Below are 23,193 nucleotides of genomic sequence, written 5' to 3' on the forward strand. Positions count from 1 at the left end.
ACTGTAATCATATTGAAATGATTTCAACGCTATGAAAGGTTTTGTCGGGAAACTCTGATTCATTTGGTTTTTTTAGAGAAACCTAAATTTGGGAAAAATAATACAACATACTCAAACAAAAAATAGATTAAAAATGTTCCATCAAAAAATAAATCATTAAGACTTAAAATATATGGGGTTTCAAATCATTTATGTATATCGAACTCTCACGTCTACCTTAAAGTTGATTATTAAAATATTATTTAGAAGCCAGCCTCGATTCAATTCATTTTATCAGCTGATTTGTAAACTTATATCATACAGCATGTATTCTTTAACCTCCGGGTTATTTTAACAATTTTATATGTTTGTCAAAATTAGGCAGATGTGTTCACTCTTATGATACAAGACGTGGGAGACGTTGAGAAAGTGACAGTCGGATTCAAGGGCATTAGACCAGGTGAGTGAACTTAAAGCCACGGAAAATAAAACTCAGAAATTATAGCAGTAGTATCTGAAGTTTTTAATTTAGCATTGAGAGGGTTTTTATTCTCTTTGAAAGCTTGACAAACTGTTCGACAAAATAAGTAAAATATTGAAAATCTAGTCTTAGTAAAAGTTTTTTAAAAAATTTTTTTTTGCCTGTTCTTCTACATGCTTTCACCTTAATAATAAATTGAACAATTTTGCCCATGTATTTTTGAAATCCAATTCTTGCTCAATTAACTCTTAATTTCAAATTTGACCCCATCTTTTTGTTTCGAAAACGCAATTACATCAGTAGGCATTTTTTTGTGAAGTCAGAGCAAGCGAAAAGAGGAGAGAAAGGAATCAATTCGTGGCTATTTTTCAGGTATCACGTGGCGCGCTGGTCTAGTCCGACTGATAGATGCGGGCGATGATGACAGTAAAGTGCTGGAGTTCCCCATAGACCGGGATTTGACAGGGGACGAATGTTTCATCACTATGCCCAGAGACGACCTCGTATTCGGTACACCATAATCAACTATTTTTCTGAGACTTTATTTATTTCTATCAAAGTACTTTTGTTTTAATCAAGCGCTAGCCAAGGCTTTTATCGAGGGGAGCGAGGGCTTTTCAAAAAATGTTGGATATTTTGTCGACCTTTTTAAAAACTTGATCATATTGCTTTCCTTTTCTCGTATTCTTTTTTTGCTTAGTAAAAATCCTATATGAAGACTTTTAACCAATTTGAGTCCAAGGTTTGCAAATTTGCAAGCCAATCTTTAAAATAATCTAAGAAAAAATAGTAACCGATTAACTTTTAACTAAACCAGGGACTTTTTATTGATTTTGTCATAAATTTTCTATCAGCTATCAATACTCATTGCAAGTTTTTACCAGGGGAATCTATACTTTTTTGAAGGGGACAGAAAATTTTTTCGAAAGTCTTGCAGTTTTTTTGTATTTCAAGATCACTAGGTGTAATTTGTTGAGCTCGCCTAAAGCGCGAAAGAGACCCAATTAAAAAACCACAGACAAGTTCCTGCAAAATTGAGCCAAAATGCCGTTTTGCGTCCCTTTTTGGAAATTTTTGACAAAGAATCACGAAACTTTAGAATATACTGGTGGTGAAAGTTCCAGAGAATATCGTAAAGTGTACAATTGGTGGTCTAAAATGTAAGCATGCACAAACCTTCGGGCGGTTAGCAGAGTGAACTCAAAGATCTGAGCTAATTCCACCCCACCTCCCGCTAATCCGCCCCAAAACTTTGCCATAGACTTTGACTTTTTCCATTTCTATATTTGGATATAAAAGTAGATAAGCATTAATGCTCCTTCAGGCACAGCCAAACTGAAATTTAAAAATTTTATTGATATGAAAAAAAAATGAAAACAAAAATAATTTAGTCTATCAAAAACAAATTTAGTCTATCATAAGTCGTAATTCTTCGGAAGTTTTTTTCAGAATAAAATTAAGATGAAATTTAGAAAAAAAACACGCCATTTTTGTAGACGAGGCCAAACTGGCCTCGCGTCTCCAGGCTCAACAGGAATTGGAGTTGATGCAGGGGGGATTCTGTGAGCAGCCCCTGTTCTGGTACCAGTTCGGGGGGTGTCAGATGCACGTGCCAGAGGGGGGAGTGTGTACTGTGAGTCAAAGGTCGAGTGGGGACGTCCCGACTGGGATCATGCAGGACATCACAAATGTTGTCAGGTTTCAATAATTTTTCCGTAAACAATTTTCCTCAGCCTGTGTTGAGGTCCACGACTTTAAAAAAAAGACTTAGAAAATTGCGCTGCCTACCATCTCTAGTTAAAGAACGACTTTGATGTTTTCGCCGCAAGCTAACATCGCACCGTATGCAGTCTTAGCCATAGTCACAACTTAGTGGTGCATTTTTCACATGTTTTTTTTTGTCAAAAAATTTGGGCGTAGAAAGTTATGGCAGAACTGAGACTTAGTTACTCATTATATTTTATCAGTTGTTTTTAGGATGTTAGTATTATGGGGCTCTCTCAAATGATGTTTTTGCACAAGAATTTTCTATTTCTAAATTTGTTTGTTTGTGCAATGGCAGAACTGAGACCGCAGAACTGAGACCGTAACCATCATGACACTTGGAGCCAATTTATCATAATGGTTCTTATCTGATAAGAAACAGATGTATTTCGGTTTAGGTGGGATGGCGTGTACACTGTGTCTTGCAGAGCCAGACTAGTCTCTGGTCAGAGAGGAGGCAGCCAAAGTAGTGGAGTTGTGAGGATTGTACTTCTGTCGAAACAAGAAGACAAGGAGAAGTTCGAAATGGACATCATTGCACAGGAAATGTCGGTGTCGTTCAAATTTTTTTAGTTACACAAATTTCTGCACATGATTTTTCAATTTACAACATAACAAGAAATCCAAATTACGGTTCTCAAAAAAGTCATCAAAAATGCCAACGAAAAAATATTAGGAAAAATAAATCTTTAATTTTCCTTAGTGTTCTTCGTTTCTCGTTTCTTTTTGGAGTTTCGTTTTTTTTCTGTTTTCCGTTTTGATTAGACACGCCCGTTTCTTTTCAGCGAGTTAGTTTAATTGATTTTACGAATTTCATAAAAATTGGTAATGAAACATTGGTAAAAATTCATGTAGATAAAAAATAGCAACAAGCTGGAACCTGATCTAAACTACATTTTATGATTGGATAATTTAGATATTTTACCAATGTAAAGTATTTAATATTAACCAATCATGATCCATCTAACTAACAACCCACTTATTTGTAAGTGCTGAAGTTACTTGTAATTTCAGCACCAGAGAGATTTGAATTTAACTTAGAAATTAGTTGGACTCTCCCGAGCACTTCAACAGCCGCAATAGACCAGTATACCCTAGATCTATTGAGCCTAGCAGAGACTAGTTAAACAACCTGAGACTAGATAGTATAAGAGTAAGATTAGGATCGGTATTAGACTAAGAAGTTGCACGAATCTATCCGGCCGAAAATAAGATAGCGTGACGAGCAGACGGTGTACCCTATCCGAAATTACTCTATGAGTTAACCAACTCGGTCCTAACTCATCTGGTGCGACCATAAGTCTCGAACAAGACCTTAATAGCTTAGAATTAACCAAAATAGATTAGAAATTAGACAAAAACATTTACAAAATGTTATACGACAATAATTTAATCGAAATGTCTCTACGACTCAATAGATCAGAGCCAATATTCCGAACCATAACAGAACTACCCGGAATTGGAAGAAGACCTCGAACCAGAGACGACATACGAAAAAGTAGAAACTTGCCATATAGCTATATGATAGTTAGGCAAAAACCAGAACAAACTTTTATATTTAGAATACTACTGGCAATGAATTTAAATTTTCATTTGCAAACATAAAACCTTGAAGTTAATCTTCAAAATCATTTCAGGCGCTAAACAAAATTATTAATATACAATAACGATTGATAAAAAGATCTAAGATCGTTTTCCTAAAACTCTGCAGTAATATACAAAACATGTTTGAAAAATATTTATTGAAAAATAAAAAATAAAAATTAGTAGCATGACAATAAATGGTTAGTAATCATAAATCATCCTGTTGTTCCAGCTCCATCATCTAAAACATAACAGCAATCATAAACCCACTAACATCATCAAAACACTAAATCTTTCCTTTACACACATTTAAAAATTTATTAAAACTTAAATTAACTTAATTTTAAAACCAGATCATCAAGGCTTATCCTTGGATCTTAAATCATTTTCTACTTAATTAAATTTCAAATTTGATCATCAAGGCTTATCCTTGGATCAAACAGAACAACTTTGTTCTCCCCCACCCACTTAATTAGTGTCTAACGACCTCAAACGTCGATTCACTACCCAACCCTTTCTAAAGACCCAAGACTAATAGAAATTTTTAAACAAAACTAATCATTCAAATTAGGATAAACAGTGAAGAACTTCGGTTATTCATCCTTCACTTGACCCCCCCTCTTACCAGACCCAGGATAAATCTTAGACTTAGTAAGTTTAAAATAGTATCTAACGAACTACTCGCGTTCTAATTATACCTGAACCTTGTGGATCGATTTACTATTCTCCAACCCTTGAACACAATCACTACCCCTAAGTAAGATTAAGTAAGTTAACACCTTAACTTATACTAGCCACGAGAAAGTAAAAAATCATTCTTCGGAATCGATATACTTTTCTCTCCAACCCTGAACAAACAGACCCAGGTTAAGCTAACCAAAAAATCGTAAGAACTAACAGTTTAAGAAAATAGAAACCATTTAACAACCTTTTGCATCCGTCATCCTAAACCTTATGTCATTTAAAAACCTAGGAAATAAACAAACAATCGTTTTACACAATTGTGAAATAGATAACAAAAAATACGACCTTGTAATCACACCTCATACACAAACAGTTGGATACATTCGAACAAAACGACAAACACTAAAAAGAAAAATAATAACGAAACAAAGACAAATAACACGAAAAAGATTTTCAAAAAATCGAAACGCATTTTCAGAATCAGAAACCAACAGTTTAGACGAACTTTACAAACTAAAAGAATCAATAGATAAAAATTACCCACTTCACGATCAATTATATTTTTCTGACTCAGAAACAACTTCAAATTCATCAAAAAGAGGAAAAAGAAGAATAAAAAAGCAGTATAAACACAAACCAGTACATTTATATAATTGGAATCAACCAATTCGACACATTAATAATTACATATTAACAGTCATCGAACGAAAAAATGAGCTCAACGCACACCCCAGGTGAAGAAAGTCCAGATGATGATGAAATCTTTCCTTTTATAGTAGATGCAACCACTGATAGAGGACAGCATATATTTTGCAAAAATTTACTATTAAATTTATTTGAACCCGGAATCAGTCCATGTAAAACAGAGTTCCCAGATGTAAAAATCAAAAGACAAATCATAGACCACTACTTAAAAGATATATGCAACATAACACAACAGTATGGAATCTACTCCATAGAATTCACCTCACCAAACCATAATAATAGAAAATATACAATTCAAACAGACGATCTTGATTTAGAATTTTCAAAAGAATTTTCAGAATATATAAAAAGCATCCAATATCATAACTCACAAAGAGCAAACTCCATATTCACCAATGAAGTTTTCGCAATAATATATAGTTATATTTCGATATTAGAAAACGAAATCCCAATAACAAATGTCTCACCGACAGAAACATCTAAACATTTAAGAGTACGACATGAAATCACACTACTCTCTAGTTATTTAAACATCATTAAAGAAAATTTCACGAAAGACGACGTTTCACAACATACAAAACACGATCTACAAAAAATTTTGGCATGGTTCATAATAGATTATTTCACACACAATATTGATTTAATTGCACAAGCAAGAAAAAATTTTAGACCCCAAAACTCGAACGATGATACCGCTATCACAGAACAATCAGATTATGTTTGGGACCCCGAATGGTCTCATCCCGCATTTATAAGCTTCCCACAAACAATCTCAAGTCAAGCAATAAGTACGATATCTTACATAAAAGATTATGTAAAAGTAATACCATTAACCATTGATGCAACACCATTAAACTATAATACATTTTTGCCCGATACACAAAATAATAGTTTAAACTCTACAGTTATACACAATGAAAACCTCAATGGAACTAGGAATCTTACTCAACAAGATATCCAGACACCATCACACTTCATAAATGAAGAAATTGTACACACAACAACTACACAACAAAGTATTTCACCAATACGCCCAAATTTAACAACACCAAGAAATACAAATCCTTCACAAACACAGGTAACCTTACAATCAACCGTTAAACCTTCGGTTGCCCCTAAATATTCACATATGGATTACCAAACATACAGACCCATGACAATACCATCAAAAACACGCAAAACATTCACTAGAAACAACTTTACAGACCATAATTATAATTATACACATCCATCAAAAACATATAATCAACCACAAAGAAATTTTAACCAATATACAAGATCTCGAAATTGGGATAACCCAATGACCCAACCTAATTCAATAAATTTCCAAACAAATCCTCCACAGGATCACAGTGAAAATTACCCATTTTTTCAACAAAATAAAAATAAAAAACAAACATCTTATCAAATGGATTATTTATCCTCAGATGATGATTTCTTACAACCAGATATATTTGCACCAAATACTCAAGAATATCGTAGACAAGGAATACAGAGAACACGTACAAATCATAGAAATTTTTCTCCACAATCAATAGATGCACAACATCAACAACCAATTCAACAACAAAATCCAATTAATACACAATCTTTTCAACCAATTCAACAACAAAATCCAATGACTGCACACTCGTATCAACCATTACAAATGCAAAATGAAATACCACTCCCATATTATCTCCAACAACATGAAATAACAAGAAACCAACTTTCAAATTTTTCTCAAATGCCAAATGCAGCAGAATCATTACAAATGACAATGAATCCATACCTTATGGGTGGATCATCAATAACATCAAACAAACCTTTAATGGTTTTCACAGGAACAGACCCTGAATACTCTGTAGAAGATTATTTAAATGCAGTAACAGCAAACCTGATTTTAAATATTGGACCTGAACCAATTAATACGCCACTACATCAAAATTGGATACATCGACGCACAGCGTTAATACAAACAACCTTAGATGGCGCAGCCCAAAAATGGTTTTCAGTACTACCTCTAGAAATAAAATCAAACTGGAAAAGGTTTACACAGGAATTTTCAAAAATGTTTGACTCCGAAAGAAACAAACAACAACAAAGAGTTTTATGTAATGAAATTCGCAGATTACCAAACGAAACCATCAAGCAAATAGCAGTACGAATCGAAACACTAGTTCGAAAAGCATATTCATTAAATACACATGACTATAAAAACACAAAGATGACAGAAATCTTAATGATGACCTTAACACCACAATTAAGGAAAATAGCAATAAAAAAGAGAGCATCCCATCCTTCTTCAATTCGAGAACCCGATTTAGATTTTCGAAAACTAGTAGACAAATTAGAACAAGCAGAAATCACGATGAAACTAGAAGAAACGGAAAATCTGAAATTACAATACGTTAACAGAATTGAAACGACTCCCACTAATATTAATAATATACAGGAATCAGAGACAGACCTCGTTGAAAAAATCACTGAAATACTCAATATTTACGAAAAGAACCCGAACTTTAAAGGCAAACCATCTTTCAAAAAATGGTGTAATTATTGCCGACGATACGGACATAGTATTTCCGAATGTAGACAAAAACAGCAAGACAATCAAAATAAACCTCAAAAATATAAAGAACCAAATAAATCATTCTATCAATACATGAAAAAAGATCAAAATCTACCGAACAAAACAGTCCACAGCAACAACAGTTCAGGAAAACCACTCCCGAACAATACAAATTATACAAGAAATCAATCACCATATAACTCAAGTTATAGAGGAAGATCGCCAGAACGAAGAAATACACAAAATTCATCACAAAATCACTACAATAGACCAAATAGTAGAAGTAACTACTCCAGATCAAATTCAAATACACAACGATTTGTTTCTAGATCTAATTCCCAATCAAGAAATAACTACTATCCAAACAACCAATCACGAAATTCATCATACAATAGGAATAGAAACTACTCCTATAATCGAAATAGAAGTTATTCAAACAACCGAAACCAGAATTACCCGAACAATCAATCAAGGAATAACTCATATAATAGATCGAACTATAACAGACCAAACAATAATTACCAAAACAGATCGCGAAATAATTCACAAAATCGACACTCAAGTTATAATAATCGTTATAGAAATTATTCCCAATCACCACACCGGAATAATAATAACTATAATAATTCTAATAATCGCCACAGAAGTAGTACACCTAAACATCAAAGACAAATCAATCAAGTACAATCTAATCCAGAAACAACATCAGACCCTCCAGGTATTGATGACACAGTAACTGATACGTTACAACTCAATCAAATAAACTGTACATCATCAGATTCAGAAAGTGATACTGAAAACACTCTTTCTATCAATATGATAAAAGTCGAAAATGACTATGAATCTGTCATATATGAACAACCCTTTTCATCACACATATATGAAAATCAATCAGAATTTCTTCAAAATTATTACACTACACCCATAAATTCCACACCAACGACACAAGAAACAAATGAGATTAACACTACAAATCAAACCAATAAAAATACCAAAACAAAATGCTTGAATACAAACCACATTTATCAAAATATACAAAAAGAACAACCCAAAGAAAAAATTTGGACAATACCATTTCTCTTAGAAAGCCCAAGAAATAAAGAATTTCAACCACCAGACCTTGAAATAGATTTTTTAATTGATTCAGGAGCAGAATCAAACATAATAAACATCCCCACATGGAATGAAATAAAAACCTTACACCCAAAGCTAACACCTCTTGAAACCTCCAGCAAACTAGCAACAGCACAAGGATCAACATTGATAAACTACGGAAAAATCCAATTATTTCTCCTCCCCACCAGAACAATGGAGCAAAGCAAAATTTTAAATAAGCCATTTAAACAAATATTCCATATCACTGACATTAAATATAATATCATTGGAATACCATTTATTTCGAAGTATATACCAACAATTAACATACTAAATAGTAAAATATTAATCAAAGATAAATATACAAAAACAAAAGAAACATCCTTAACATTTTTTCAAAGATTAAATAAACAACCACCATTCTTTTCAAAATTCTACCCGATATTTAACCAACAAAGAAAACACCTAAAACCACTATCAGGAAATATCTATAATTTTTCAATCAAACAAGTTCACCAATATGATAAAGAACAAAACAAACAAAAATTTTATATGTCAGAATTTGAATTCAAACCTATTCACAAATTTTTCAAAATCACAATCTCATCCATAAAATATTTGAAAAATTCGAATTCCGATATCATTTCCTTACATGTCTATAACAACACACCTTACCAAGTAACATTACCTTTAGGACTTTTAGGATATTGCGAAACCAACGCTACAATATCACCAATACACGAAAAAGCCTATCGCGTAAATAATATACTCCAATTACTAGATATTTGCCAATCTACAATTCTTAATGAAGAATTATCTATAAATAATATAATAAGTAACGAAAACAGAAATACGGATTATTTCACAAAAACTCCATATTTCAAACCTACATTCAACATAAGTAACTACACAGAGGACCAACAAAAATTTTTAACAATGTTTAATTTTCAACATTCACAAATAACACAAGACGAATTCGAAAAGTTAGCCAAACAGCTAATTAAATATTCATCAGTCTATGCAACATCAAAATTTGATGTTGGAAAAATCAGTTCATCACTACATCTCCCGTTAAAACCAGACGCAGTTTTCAAAAAACAGAGAGCAAGTAAAGTACCAATTCACTTACATGATAAAGTGAACAGATTACTCGATATTTTAGAACAATACAACATTATATCACCAGTTAATAAAGAAGAACAACCAAAAGGCAACACATTTATCAACCCCGTTATCATTCTAGCTAAAGGAGAATCATTAAAAATCGTTCTCGACGCTAGATACCTCAATTCACTCATAGATGAATCAAAATGTAATTGGCCCATTGAACCAATACAAGTTATTTTAACAAAGATAAACGGCAAATACTTTACAACCGCCGATATGAATAGTGCATACAATCAAATGCCACTAGATGAACAATCACGACGTTTAACACAATTTGTTATCGGAAACCAACAATATGAATTCAACCGCTTATTCTATGGAATATCCATAGGACCAGCAGCATTTTCAGCTTTTATGAGCAAAATTTTTAGACCACTGATACTCAAGAAAAACGCAATCACCTATTTAGACGATGTTTTTATGCAATCACAAACAAAAGACGAGATGTTCAATGATTTAGAAAAATATCACCAAATACTTCAGAACGAAAATCTGAAGGCCGCCCCCGATAAATCACACTTCTTTTTGACAAGAGTTAAATTCTTAGGACATAATATAGAAAGAAAAACAATCACTCCATTGAAATCACGCATTGACGCTATTCAAAAACTTCAACCACCAACAAATAAAAAGAAAATCCAAGAATTTCTTGGAATGTTAAACTTTTTAAGTAAATATGTTTATAAAATGCAATTATATCTACGACCATTTTATAACATCCTTAGACAACAAAATAATTTTGAATGGAACACAGAACATCAAACACGATTTGAAGAAATAAAGAAACTTTTAACTGAACAAATTTCAAACACAATTCCAGATTCAAATCAACCATTTTATGCAATGTGCGATGCTTTGAACTTTGGCATCGGTGCAGCACTATTACAATCACATAATGGTACAAATAAAATGAACCTCATATCAGCAAATTCTCGATTATTCACTCAAGCAGAGCTACGACTCTCTAATGAGAGAATGTACAGCCATAATATATACACTGACAGAATATGAATTTCTGATACTTGGATCAAAACATCCAACAGTTCTATTCACAGACCATAAACCAATCATCTTTCTCTTTACACAAAAATCTAACCCAAACCACCGAGTTTACAGATTTCAACTAATTCTAATGAAATTTCCAAACTTACATATAGTTTGGACTGCAGGAAAAAATCTTGCATTACCAGACACCTTAAGTCGAAATACACCACCTGAATTACTTACACGAAAAACAACAGTTGAAATACCCAAAAACATAAAATTCTACCTTGCAGAAAACGAAACATCACCCCGATTGGAATGCAAATATGCAGTAAAAACTGATATTGAACAATCACAAATAAATAGTTTACAACATTTCCCACTTTATTTAGATTGTCAAAATAATCATTATGAAGTTGATTTACTTGGAACATCAACTTTCAAACCAATCCCATATTCTCAATGGATAAAAAATAACACCCAACAAAAACGAACAAAACAACACCCGCCTAAAAAAGACCATTTTCCACTAATTGAAAAAGAAGATTTAACTGATAAAATAAATTTATCAGGACCACAAACAAATGATTCAAAATACACAATAAATCAAGTTTTTGACCTTCACGACCCACTTGATACAATACCCTTATCTAAATTCGAAATTGAAAACATTTTTCTCCCTCCAACAGAAACGATTACAATTTCAACACTGAAACAATATCAAAATCTTGACCCGATAATCAGACAACTAAAATCATGGCACAAATATAAAACTAAACCTGTCAAGGCAGATTCAACCATTCTAGGAAACAAAACACTCCTCCGATACTTTCGCAAATTTAACAACACAACAATTAACGAAAATACAGACCTTTTAGAGTATAACCTGAATGAATCTACAGTTCCATGTCTCCCTTTAAGTATGATTCTTATAGCTTTTAATATTTCACATACACAAAATATTAAAGGACACTCTGGATCAGAGAAAACATATTCAAATTTTATACAAAACTTTTATTTCCCAAATGCACCAATTTGGATAAAAGTACTATGCAATGACTGTATAGTATGTCAACTAAATAAACCTTACCCAAATCAAAAACAAATAGCACAAAATCAAGATTTTAAAGGACAAAGTTTGTACTTTAATCATCGTATCTCATTTGATACTAAAGGACCAATTTCACCCTCATCAGAAGGAAACTCCTACATTATGGTAATTGTTGACGCATTTACACATTATGTAGCACTTAACCCAGTACCACATTGTAACGCTTATTACGCTTACACAACACTCTATGAACACTGGATAGCAAAATTCGGACTACCAGAAATTTTAGTTACAGACAACGGTACAGAATTCATAAATAATGAAATTATCACACTATGTCATTTATATAACATTAAACACAAACCACGTACATCTCATGCACCTTGGACAAACGGCTTAGTCGAAGGTATGAACCGTTCATTACAAGAATATCTTAGATGTATCATCAACGGAAATGATACAAAATATACCGAATGGTCAGCAGATGTAAAATTATTTCCCTTAGCGTATAATTCACAAATTACGACAACTTTAGGAATGTCACCATACGAAATGGTTTTTAACCAAAAGCCACGCAAACCAATAATGTTTACAGCAAATTCTCATAAAAACGCACAAGGTTATTGTCAACCAAATAAAGACTCAATTTGTTATAACCTACCTTTACATACACACGATGAAGATCATTTTCATCACCCACAAATTCTTAAACTAGCGTCCGGTACACACACCGAATGGATTCTAAATAGAGATAAAAAACACAATGAAATTTATCAAAAAATAACAAAAAAGTTATTACAAAGACAAAACATTAATGAACAAATCAATTCACGTTTTACACCAGCCTCCGAATTAAAAATTGGAACATTTGTTTTAATACCTAATTTTAATACTCAAAAAGGAATTTCTAAAAAATTACAACCCCTTCGAAAAGGACCATACCAAATAATTGCAAAACCCACTGATGTCACATATAAAATTACCGACTCAAACAAAAAAGAAATCGTTCAACATCGAAACAACCTATTACCTTATTACCCAAAAGAATACGCACTCCGCGAATTAACTCAATTATATTCTTTCACAGGATTAAAAATCATTCAAAATGAACCACATCTGAAAAACACAGAACAAAATGATAACCCCACCGAAAATCAAAACACAAAACCAATCGCCACCAAAATCAATACACAAAACCATAAAGAATCACCAAAACAAAGAAAAAATAGAAAAATGACCGAACAAATAATACCCCAAGAACAAATCGACAAATCAGAAAATAGAAAAACAACAAGACTCCGAAATCAACCACGTAAAAACTATAAAATATTCATCCCCCAATCTAAAATTTTAAAGAAAGTGGAATTTCAAAAGTAATTTTAACATTATACTTCACTATCTTGAAACCTTCGAAACATTTTTCATTTACATTTTTCAAAATAACATGCTGACAAGTACGTAATAATTCTAGTTCAAAATAAACCAATAGGATTCATCCAATCCGTCACTTTCTCTAACTCAAACTAAGACCAATTAGACGAATCATATAGAACTCCAGGCACATCTATAACTATAACTTTACGACCTCCAGGTCAAAAATAAGCAAACCACTCCAACTTGACAACTAAAATAAATATCACCATAATACCGTACCCCTCCCTTATCTAATAACCCAAAGATCAACAATATTTCCCCAACTCAGACCACGAATACCCCCAAAGCAAATTTGTTAACTTAGCCTAAAGTAACAAAATGAACATTTTAATTAGCCTAAAGTATAAAAATCTCACCATACCCCGGATCATTTGACAAACAAAAATAAAGAAAAAGACGACCTCCCAGTCACCATGAAAATTGCCCCCAACAATTTTTTACAGAACTCAACCCACTTGTCAAAAAACTAATAAATAATCCGACCACACTAGAAAATCGCCTCAAACAGCAAAAAATATTCGACCAAGAGATCATTTCTTAAATGCTCTTCTCTCAATCAGTTACTCAAATACTCATAAATCTTAAACATTTTTTTACAATACTTGAAACCTTTATAATATTTCTTTTTGATATACTTGAATCTTTTCTAATAATCCTAATCATTTTTTGTAACATTTTTTTAATTTTCTACACTATACTCGAACTATTCCTCCAACTTTCCAAAACCCTTTGGAACCTGATCTAAACTACATTTTATGATTGGATAAATTAAATGTTTTACCAATGTAAAGTATTTAATATTAACCAATCATGATCCATCTAACTAACAACCCACTTATTTGTAAGTGCTGAAGTTACTTGTAATTTCAGCACCAGAGAGATTTGAATTTAACTTAGAAATTAGTTGGACTCTCCCGAGCACTTCAGCAGCCGCAATAAACCAGTATACCCTAGATCTATTGAGCCTAGCAGAGACTAGTTAAACAACCTGAGACTAGATAGTATAAGAGTAAGATTAGGATCGGTATTAGACTAAGAAGTTGCACGAATCTATCCGGCCGAAAATAAGATAGCGTGACGAGCAGACGGTGTACCCTATCCGAAATTACTCTATGAGTTAACCAACTCGGACCTAACTCATCTGGTGCGACCATAAGTCTCGAACAAGACCTTAATAGCTTAGAATTAACCAAAATAGATTAGAAATTAGACAAAAACATTTACAAAATGTTATACGACAATAATTTAATCGAAATGTCTCTACGACTCAATAGATCAGAGCCAATATTCCGAACCATAACAGAACTACCCGGAATTGGAAGAAGACCTCGAACCAGAGACGACATACGACAAAGTAGAAACTTGCCATATAGCTATATGATAGTTAGGCAAAAACCAGAACAAACTTTTATATTTAGAATATTACTGGCAATGAATTTAGATTTTCATTTGCAAACATAAAACCTTGAAGTTAATCTTCAAAATCATTTCAGGCGCTAAACAAAATTATTAATATACAATAACGATTGATAAAAAGATCTAAGATCGTTTTCCTAAAACTCTGCAGTAATATACAAAATATGTTTGAAAAATATTTATTGAAAAATAAAAAATAAAAATTAGTAGCATGACAATAAATGGTTAGTAATCATAAATCATCCTGTTGTTCCAGCTCCATCACCTAAAACATAACAGCAATCATAAACCCACTAATATCATCAAAACACTAAATCTTTCCTTTACACACATTTAAAAATTTATTAAAACTTAAATTCACTTAATTTTAAAACCAGATCATCAAGGCTTATCCTTGGATCTTAAATCATTTTCTACTTAATTAAATTTTAAATTTGATCATCAAGGCTTATCCTTGGATCAAACAGAACAACTTTGTTCTCCCCCACCCACTTAATTAGTGTCTAACGACCTCAAACGTCGATTCACTACCCAACCCTTTCTAAAGACCTAAGACTAATAGAAATTTTTAAACAAAACTAATCATTCAAATTAGGATAAAAAGTGAAGAACTTCGGTTATTCATCCTTCACTTGACCCCCCCTCTTACCAGACCCAGGATAAATCTTAGACTTAGTAAGTTTAAAATAGTATCTAACGAACTACTCGCGTTCTAATTATACCTGAACCTTGTGGATCGATTTACTATTCTCCAACCCTTGAACACAATCACTACCCCTAAGTAAGATTAAGTAAGTTAACACCTTAACTTATACTAGCCACGAGAAAGTAAAAAATCATTCTTCGGAATCGATATACTTTTCTCTCCAACCCTGAACAAATAGACCCAGGTTAAGCTAACCAAAAAATCGTAAGAACTAACAGTTTAAGAAAATAGAAATCATTTAACAACCTTTTGCATCCGTCATTCTAAAACTTATGTCATTTAAAAACCTAGGAAATAAACAAACAATCGTTTTACACAATTGTGAAATAGATAACAAAAAATACGACCTTGTAATCACACCTCATACACAAACAGTTGGATACATTCGAACAAAACGACAAACACTAAAAAGAAAAATAATAACGAAACAAAGACAAATAACACGAAAAAGATTTTCAAAAAACCGAAACGCATTTTCAGAATCAGAAACCAACAGTTTAGACGAACTTTACAAACTAAAAGAATCAATAGATAAAAATTACCCACTTCACGATCAATTATATTTTTCTGACTCAGAAACAACTTCAAATTCATCACAAAGAGGAAAAAGAAGAATAAAAAAACAGTACAAACACAAACCAGTACATCTATACAATTGGAATCAACCAATTCGACACATTAATAATTACATATTAACAGTCATCGAACGGAAAAATGAGTTCAACGCACACCCCAGGTGACGAAACTCCAGATGATGATGAAATCTTTCCTTTTATAGTAGATGCAACCACCGATAGAGGACAGCATATATTTTGCAAAAATTTACTATTAAATTTATTTGAACCCGGAATTAGTCCATGTAAAACAGAGTTCCCAGATGTAAAAATCAAAAGACAAATCATAGACCACTACTTAAAAGATATATGCAACATAACACAACAGTATGGAATCTACTCCATAGAATTCACCTCACCAAACCATAATAATAGAAAATATACAATTCAAACAGACGATCTTGATTTAGAATTTTCAAAAGTTTTTTCAGAATATATAAAAAGCATCCAATATCATAACTCACAAAGAGCAAACTCCATATTCACCAATGAAGTTTTCGCAATAATATATAGTTATATTTCGATATTAGAAAACGAAATCCCAATAACAAATGTCTCACCGACAGAAACATCTAAATATTTAAGAGTACGACATGAAATCACACTACTCTCTAGTTATTTAAACATCATTAAAGAAAATTTCACGAAAGACGACGTTTCACAACATACAAAACACGATCTACAAAAAATTTTGGCATGGTTCATAATAGATTATTTCACACACAATATCGATTTAATTGCACAAGCAAGAAAAAATTTTAGACCCCAAAACTCGAACGATGATACCGCTATCACAGAACAATCAGATTATGTTTGGGACCCCGAATGGTCTCATCCCGCATCCATAAACTTCCCACAATCAATCTCAAGTCAAGCAATAAGTACGATATCTTACATAAGAGATTATGTGAAAGTAATACCATTAACCATTGATGCAACACCATTAAACTATAATACATTTTTACCCGATACACAAAATAATAGTTTAAACTCTACAGTCATACACAACGAAAACCTCAATGGAACTAGGAATCTTACTCAACAAGATATCCAGACACCATCACACTTCATAAATGAAGAAATTGTACACACAACAACTACACAACAAAGTATTTCACCAATACGCCCAAATTTAACAACACCAAGAAATACAAATCCTTCACAAACACAGGTAACCTTACAATCAACCGTTAAACCTTCGGTTGCCCCTAAATATTCACATATGGATTACCAAACATACAGACCCATGACAATACCATCAAAAACACGCAAAACATTCACTAGAAACAACTTTGCAGACCATAATTATAATTATACACATCCATCAAAAACATATAATCAACCACAAAGAAATTTTAACCAATATACAAGATCTCGAAATTGGGATAACCCAATGACCCAACCTAATTCAATAGATTTCCAAACAAATCCTCCACAGGATCACAGTGAAAATTACCCATTTTTTCAACAAAATAAAAAAATAAAAAACATACATCTTATCAAATGGATTATTTATCCTCAGATGATGATTTCTTACAACCAGATATATTTGCACAAAATACTCAAGAATATCGTAGACAAGGAATACAGAAAACACGTACAAATCATAGAAATTTTTCTCCACAACCAATAGATGCACAACATCAACAACCAATTCAACAACAAAATCTAATTAATACACAATCTTTTCAACCAATTCAACAACAAAATCCAATGACTGCACACTCGTATCAAGCATCACAAATGCAAAATGAAATACCACTCCCATATTATCTCCAACAACATGAAATAACAAGAAACCAACTTTCAAATTTTTCCCAAATGCCAAATGCAGCAGAATCATTACAAATGACAATGAATCCATACCTTATGGGTGGATCATCAATAACATCAAACAAACCTTTAATGGTTTTCACAGGAACAGACCCTGAATATTCTGTAGAAGATTATTTAAATGCAGTAACAGCAAACCTGATTTTAAATATTGGACCTGAACCAATAAATACGCCACTACATCAAAATTGGATACATCGACGCACAGCGTTAATACAAACAACCTTAGATGGCGCAGCCCAAAAATGGTTTTCAGTACTACCTCTAGAAATAAAATCAAACTGGAAAAGGTTTACACAGGAATTTTCAAAAATGTTTGACTCCGAAAGAAACAAACAACAACAAAGAGTTTTATGTAATGAAATTCGCAGATTACCAAACGAAACCATCAAGCAAATAGCAGTACGAATCGAAACACTAGTTCGAAAAGCATACTCACTAAATACACATGACTATAAAAACACAAAGATGACAGAAATCTTAATGATGACCTTAACACCACAATTAAGGAAAATAGCAATAAAAAAGAGAGCATCCCATCCTTCTTCAATTCGAGAACCCGATTTAGATTTTCGAAAACTAGTAGACAAATTAGAACAAGCAGAAATCACGATGAAACTAGAAGAAACGGAAAATCTGAAATTACAATACGTTAACAGAATTGAAACGACTCCCACTAATATTAATAATATACAGGAATCAGAGACAGACCTCGTTGAAAAAATCACTGAAATACTCAATATTTACGAAAAGAACCCAAACTTTAAAGGCAAACCATCTTTCAAAAAATGGTGTAATTATTGCCGACGATACGGACATAGTATTTCCGAATGTAGACAAAAACAGCAAGACAATCAAAATAAACCTCAAAAATATAAAGAACCAAATAAATCATTCTATCAATACATGAAAAAAGATCAAAATCTACCGAACAAAACAGTTTACAGCAACAACAGTTCAGGAAAACCACTCCCGAACAATACAAATTATACAAGAAATCAATCACCATATAACTCAAGTTATAGAGGAAGATCACCAGAACGAAGAAACACGAATAATTCATCACAAAATCACTACAATAGACCAAATAGTCGAAATAACTACTCCAGATCAAATTCAAATACACAACGATTTGTTTCTAGATCTAATTCCCAATCAAGAAATAACTACTATCCAAACAACCAATCACGAAATTCATCATACAATAGGAATAGAAACTACTCCTATAATCGAAATAGAAGTTATTCAAACAACCGAAACCAGAATTACCCGAACAATCAATCAAGGAATAACTCATATAATAGATCGAACTATAACAGACCAAACAATAATTACCAAAACAGATCGCGAAATAATTCACAAAATCGACACTCAAGTTATAATAATCGTTATAGAAATTATTCCCAATCACCACACCGGAATAATAATAACTATAATAATTCTAATAATCGCCACAGAAGTAGTACACCTAAACATCAAAGACAAATCAATCAAGTACAATCTAATCCAGAAACAACATCAGACCCTCCAGGTATTGATGACACAGTAACTGATACGTTACAACTCAATCAAATAAACTGTACATCATCAGATTCAGAAAGTGATACTGAAAACACTCTTTCTATCAATATGATAAAAGTCGAAAATGACTATGAATCTGTCATATATGAACAACCCTTTTCATCACACATATATGAAAATCAATCAGAATTTCTTCAAAATTATTACACTACACCCATAAATTCCACACCAACGACGCAAGAAACAAACGAGATTAACACTACAGATCAAACCAATAAAAATATCAAAACAAAATGCTTGGATACAAACCACATTTATCAAAATATACAAAAAGAACAACCCAAAGAAAAAATTTGGACAATACCATTTCTCTTAGAAAGCCCAAGAAATAAAGAATTTCAACCACCAGACCTTGAAATAGATTTTTTAATTGATTCAGGAGCAGAATCAAACATAATAAACATCCCCACATGGAATGAAATAAAAACTTTACACCCAAAGCTAACACCTCTTGAAACCTCCAGTAAGTTAGCAACAGCACAAGGATCAACATTGATAAACTACGGAAAAATCCAATTATTTCTCCTCCCCACCAGAACAATGGAACAAAGCAAAATTTTAAATAAGCCATTTAAACAAATATTCCATATCACTGACATTAAATATAATATCATTGGAATACCATTTATTTCGAAGTATATACCAACAATTAACATAATAAATAGTAAAATATTAATCAAAGATAAATATACAAAAACAAAAGAAACATCCTTAACATTTTTTCAAAGATTAAATAAACAACCACCATTCTTTTCAAAATTCTACCCGATATTTAACCAACAAAGAAAACACCTAAAACCACTATCAGGAAATATCTATAATTTTTCAATCAAACAAGTTCACAAATATGATAAAGAACAAAACAAACAAAAATTTTATATGTCAGAATTTGAATTCAAACCTATTCACAAATTTTTCAAAATCACAATCTCATCCATAAAATATTTGAAAAATTCGAATTCCGATATCATTTCCTTACATGTCTATAACAACACACCTTACCAAGTAACATTACCTTTAGGACTTTTAGGATATTGTGAAACCAACGCTACAATATCACCAATACACGAAAAAGCCTATCGCGTAAATAATATACTCCAATTACTAGATATTTGCCAATCTACAATTCTTAATGAAGAATTATCTATAAATAATATAATAAGTAACGAAAACAGAAATACGGATTATTTCACAAAAACTCCATATTTCAAACCTACATTCAACATAAGTAACTACACAGAGGACCAACAGAAATTTTTAACAATGTTTAATTTCCAACATTCACAAATAACACAAGACGAATTCGAAAAGTTAGCCAAACAGCTAATTGAATATTCATCAGTCTATGCAACATCAAAATTCGATGTTGGAAAAATCAGTTCATCACTACATCTCCCGTTAAAACCAGACGCAGTTTTCAAAAAACAGAGAGCAAGTAAAGTACCAATTCACTTACATGATAAAGTAAACAGATTACTCGATATTTTAGAACAATACAACATTATATCACCAGTTAATAAAGAAGAACAACCAAAAGGCAACACATTTATCAACCCCGTTATCATTCTAGCTAAAGGAGAATCATTAAAAATCGTTCTCGATGCTAGATACCTCAATTCACTTATAGATGAATCAAAATGTAATTGGCCCATTGAACCAATACAAGTTATTTTAACAAAAATAAACGGCAAATACTTTACAACCGCCGATATGAATAGTGCATACAATCAAATGCCACTAGATGAACAATCACGACGTTTAACACAATTTGTTATCGGAAACCAACAATATGAATTCAACCGCTTATTCTATGGAATATCCATAGGACCAGCAGCATTTTCAGCTTTTATGAGCAAAATTTTTAGACCACTGATACTCAAGAAAAACGCAATCACCTATTTAGACGATGTTTTTATGCAATCACAAACAAAAGACGAAATGTTCAATGTTTTAGAAAAATATCACCAAATACTTCAGAACGAAAATCTGAAGGCCGCCCCCGATAAATCACACTTCTTTTTGACAAGAGTTAAATTCTTAGGACATAATATAGAAAGAAAAACAATCACTCCATTGAAATCACGCATTGACGCTATTCAAAAACTTCAACCACCAACAAATAAAAAGAAAATCCAAGAATTTCTTGGAATGTTAAACTTTTTAAGTAAATATGTTTATAAAATGCAATTATATCTACGACCATTTTATAACATCCTTAGACAACAAAATAATTTTGAATGGAACACAGAACATCAAACACGATTTGAAGAAGTAAAGAAACTTTTAACTGAACAAATTTCAAACACAATTCCAGATTCAAATCAACCATTTTATGCAATGTGCGATGCTTCGAACTTTGGCATCGGTGCAGCACTATTACAATCACATAATGGTACAAATAAAATGAACCTCATATCAGCAAATTCTCGATTATTCACTCAAGCAGAGCTACGACTCTCAACTCTAATGAGAGAATGTACAGCCATAATATATACACTGACAGAATATGAATTTCTGATACTTGGATCAAAACATCCAACAGTTCTATTCACAGACCATAAACCAATCATCTTTCTCTTTACACAAAAATCTAACCCAAACCACCGAGTTTACAGATTTCAACTAATTCTAATGAAATTTCCAAACTTACATATAGTTTGGACTGCAGGAAAAAATCTTGCATTACCAGATACCTTAAGTCGAAATACACCACCTGAATTACTTACACGAAAAACAACAGTTGAAATACCCAAAAACATAAAATTCTACCTTGCAGAAAACGAAACATCACCCCGATTGGAATGCAAATATGCAGTAAAAACTGACATTGAACAATCACAAATAAATAGTTTACAACATTTCCCACTTTATTTAGATTGTCAAAATAATCATTATGAAGTTGATTTACTTGGAACATCAACTTTCAAACCAATCCCATATTCTCAATGGATAAAAAATAACACCCAACAAAAACGAACAAAACAACACCAAACTAAAAAAGACCATTTTCCACTAATTGAAAAAGAAGATCTAACTGATAAAATAAATTTATCAGGACCACAAACAAATGATTCAAAATACACAATAAATCAAGTTTTTGACCTTCACGACCCACTTGATACAATACCCTTATCTAAATTAGAAATCGAAAACATTTTTCTCCCCCCAACAGAAATAATTACAATTTCAACACTGAAACAATATCAAAACCTTGACCCAGTAATTCGACAACTGAAATCATGGCACAAATATAAAACTAAACCTATCAAAGCAGATTCAACCATTCTAGGAAACAAAACACTCCTCCGATACTTTCGCAAATTTAACAACACAACAATTAACGAAAATACAGACCTTTTAGAGTATAACCTGAATGAATCTACAGTTCCATGTCTCCCTTTAAGTATGATTCTTATAGCTTTTAATATTTCACATACACAAAATATTAAAGGACACTCTGGATCAGAAAAAACATATTCAAATTTTATACAAAACTTTTATTTCCCAAATGCACCAATTTGGATAAAAGTACTATGCAATGACTGTATAGTATGTCAACTAAAT

General features: G+C 32.1%; 1 protein-coding gene across 11 annotated transcripts in view; it reads left to right on the plus strand.

Annotated features, from left to right (window-relative positions):
• The window catches only part of LOC134854509 (uncharacterized), a 57,062-nt gene that overhangs the window by 20,858 nt on the left and 13,011 nt on the right, over positions 1 to 23,193 (plus strand). For all 11 annotated transcript variants that reach the window (XM_063870793.1, XM_063870797.1, XM_063870790.1 and 8 more), the window contains 4 exons: positions 361 to 439; positions 833 to 970; positions 1,957 to 2,158; positions 2,623 to 2,772. In XM_063870793.1, coding sequence (XP_063726863.1) covers positions 361 to 439; positions 833 to 970; positions 1,957 to 2,158; positions 2,623 to 2,772 — 569 coding nt within the window. The remainder of the gene's footprint in view (positions 1 to 360; positions 440 to 832; positions 971 to 1,956; positions 2,159 to 2,622; positions 2,773 to 23,193) is intronic.

Source organism: Symsagittifera roscoffensis, chromosome 9 (genome assembly GCF_963678635.1).
Source record: "Symsagittifera roscoffensis chromosome 9, txSymRosc1.1, whole genome shotgun sequence".
Taxonomy (NCBI): domain Eukaryota; kingdom Metazoa; phylum Xenacoelomorpha; order Acoela; family Convolutidae; genus Symsagittifera; species Symsagittifera roscoffensis.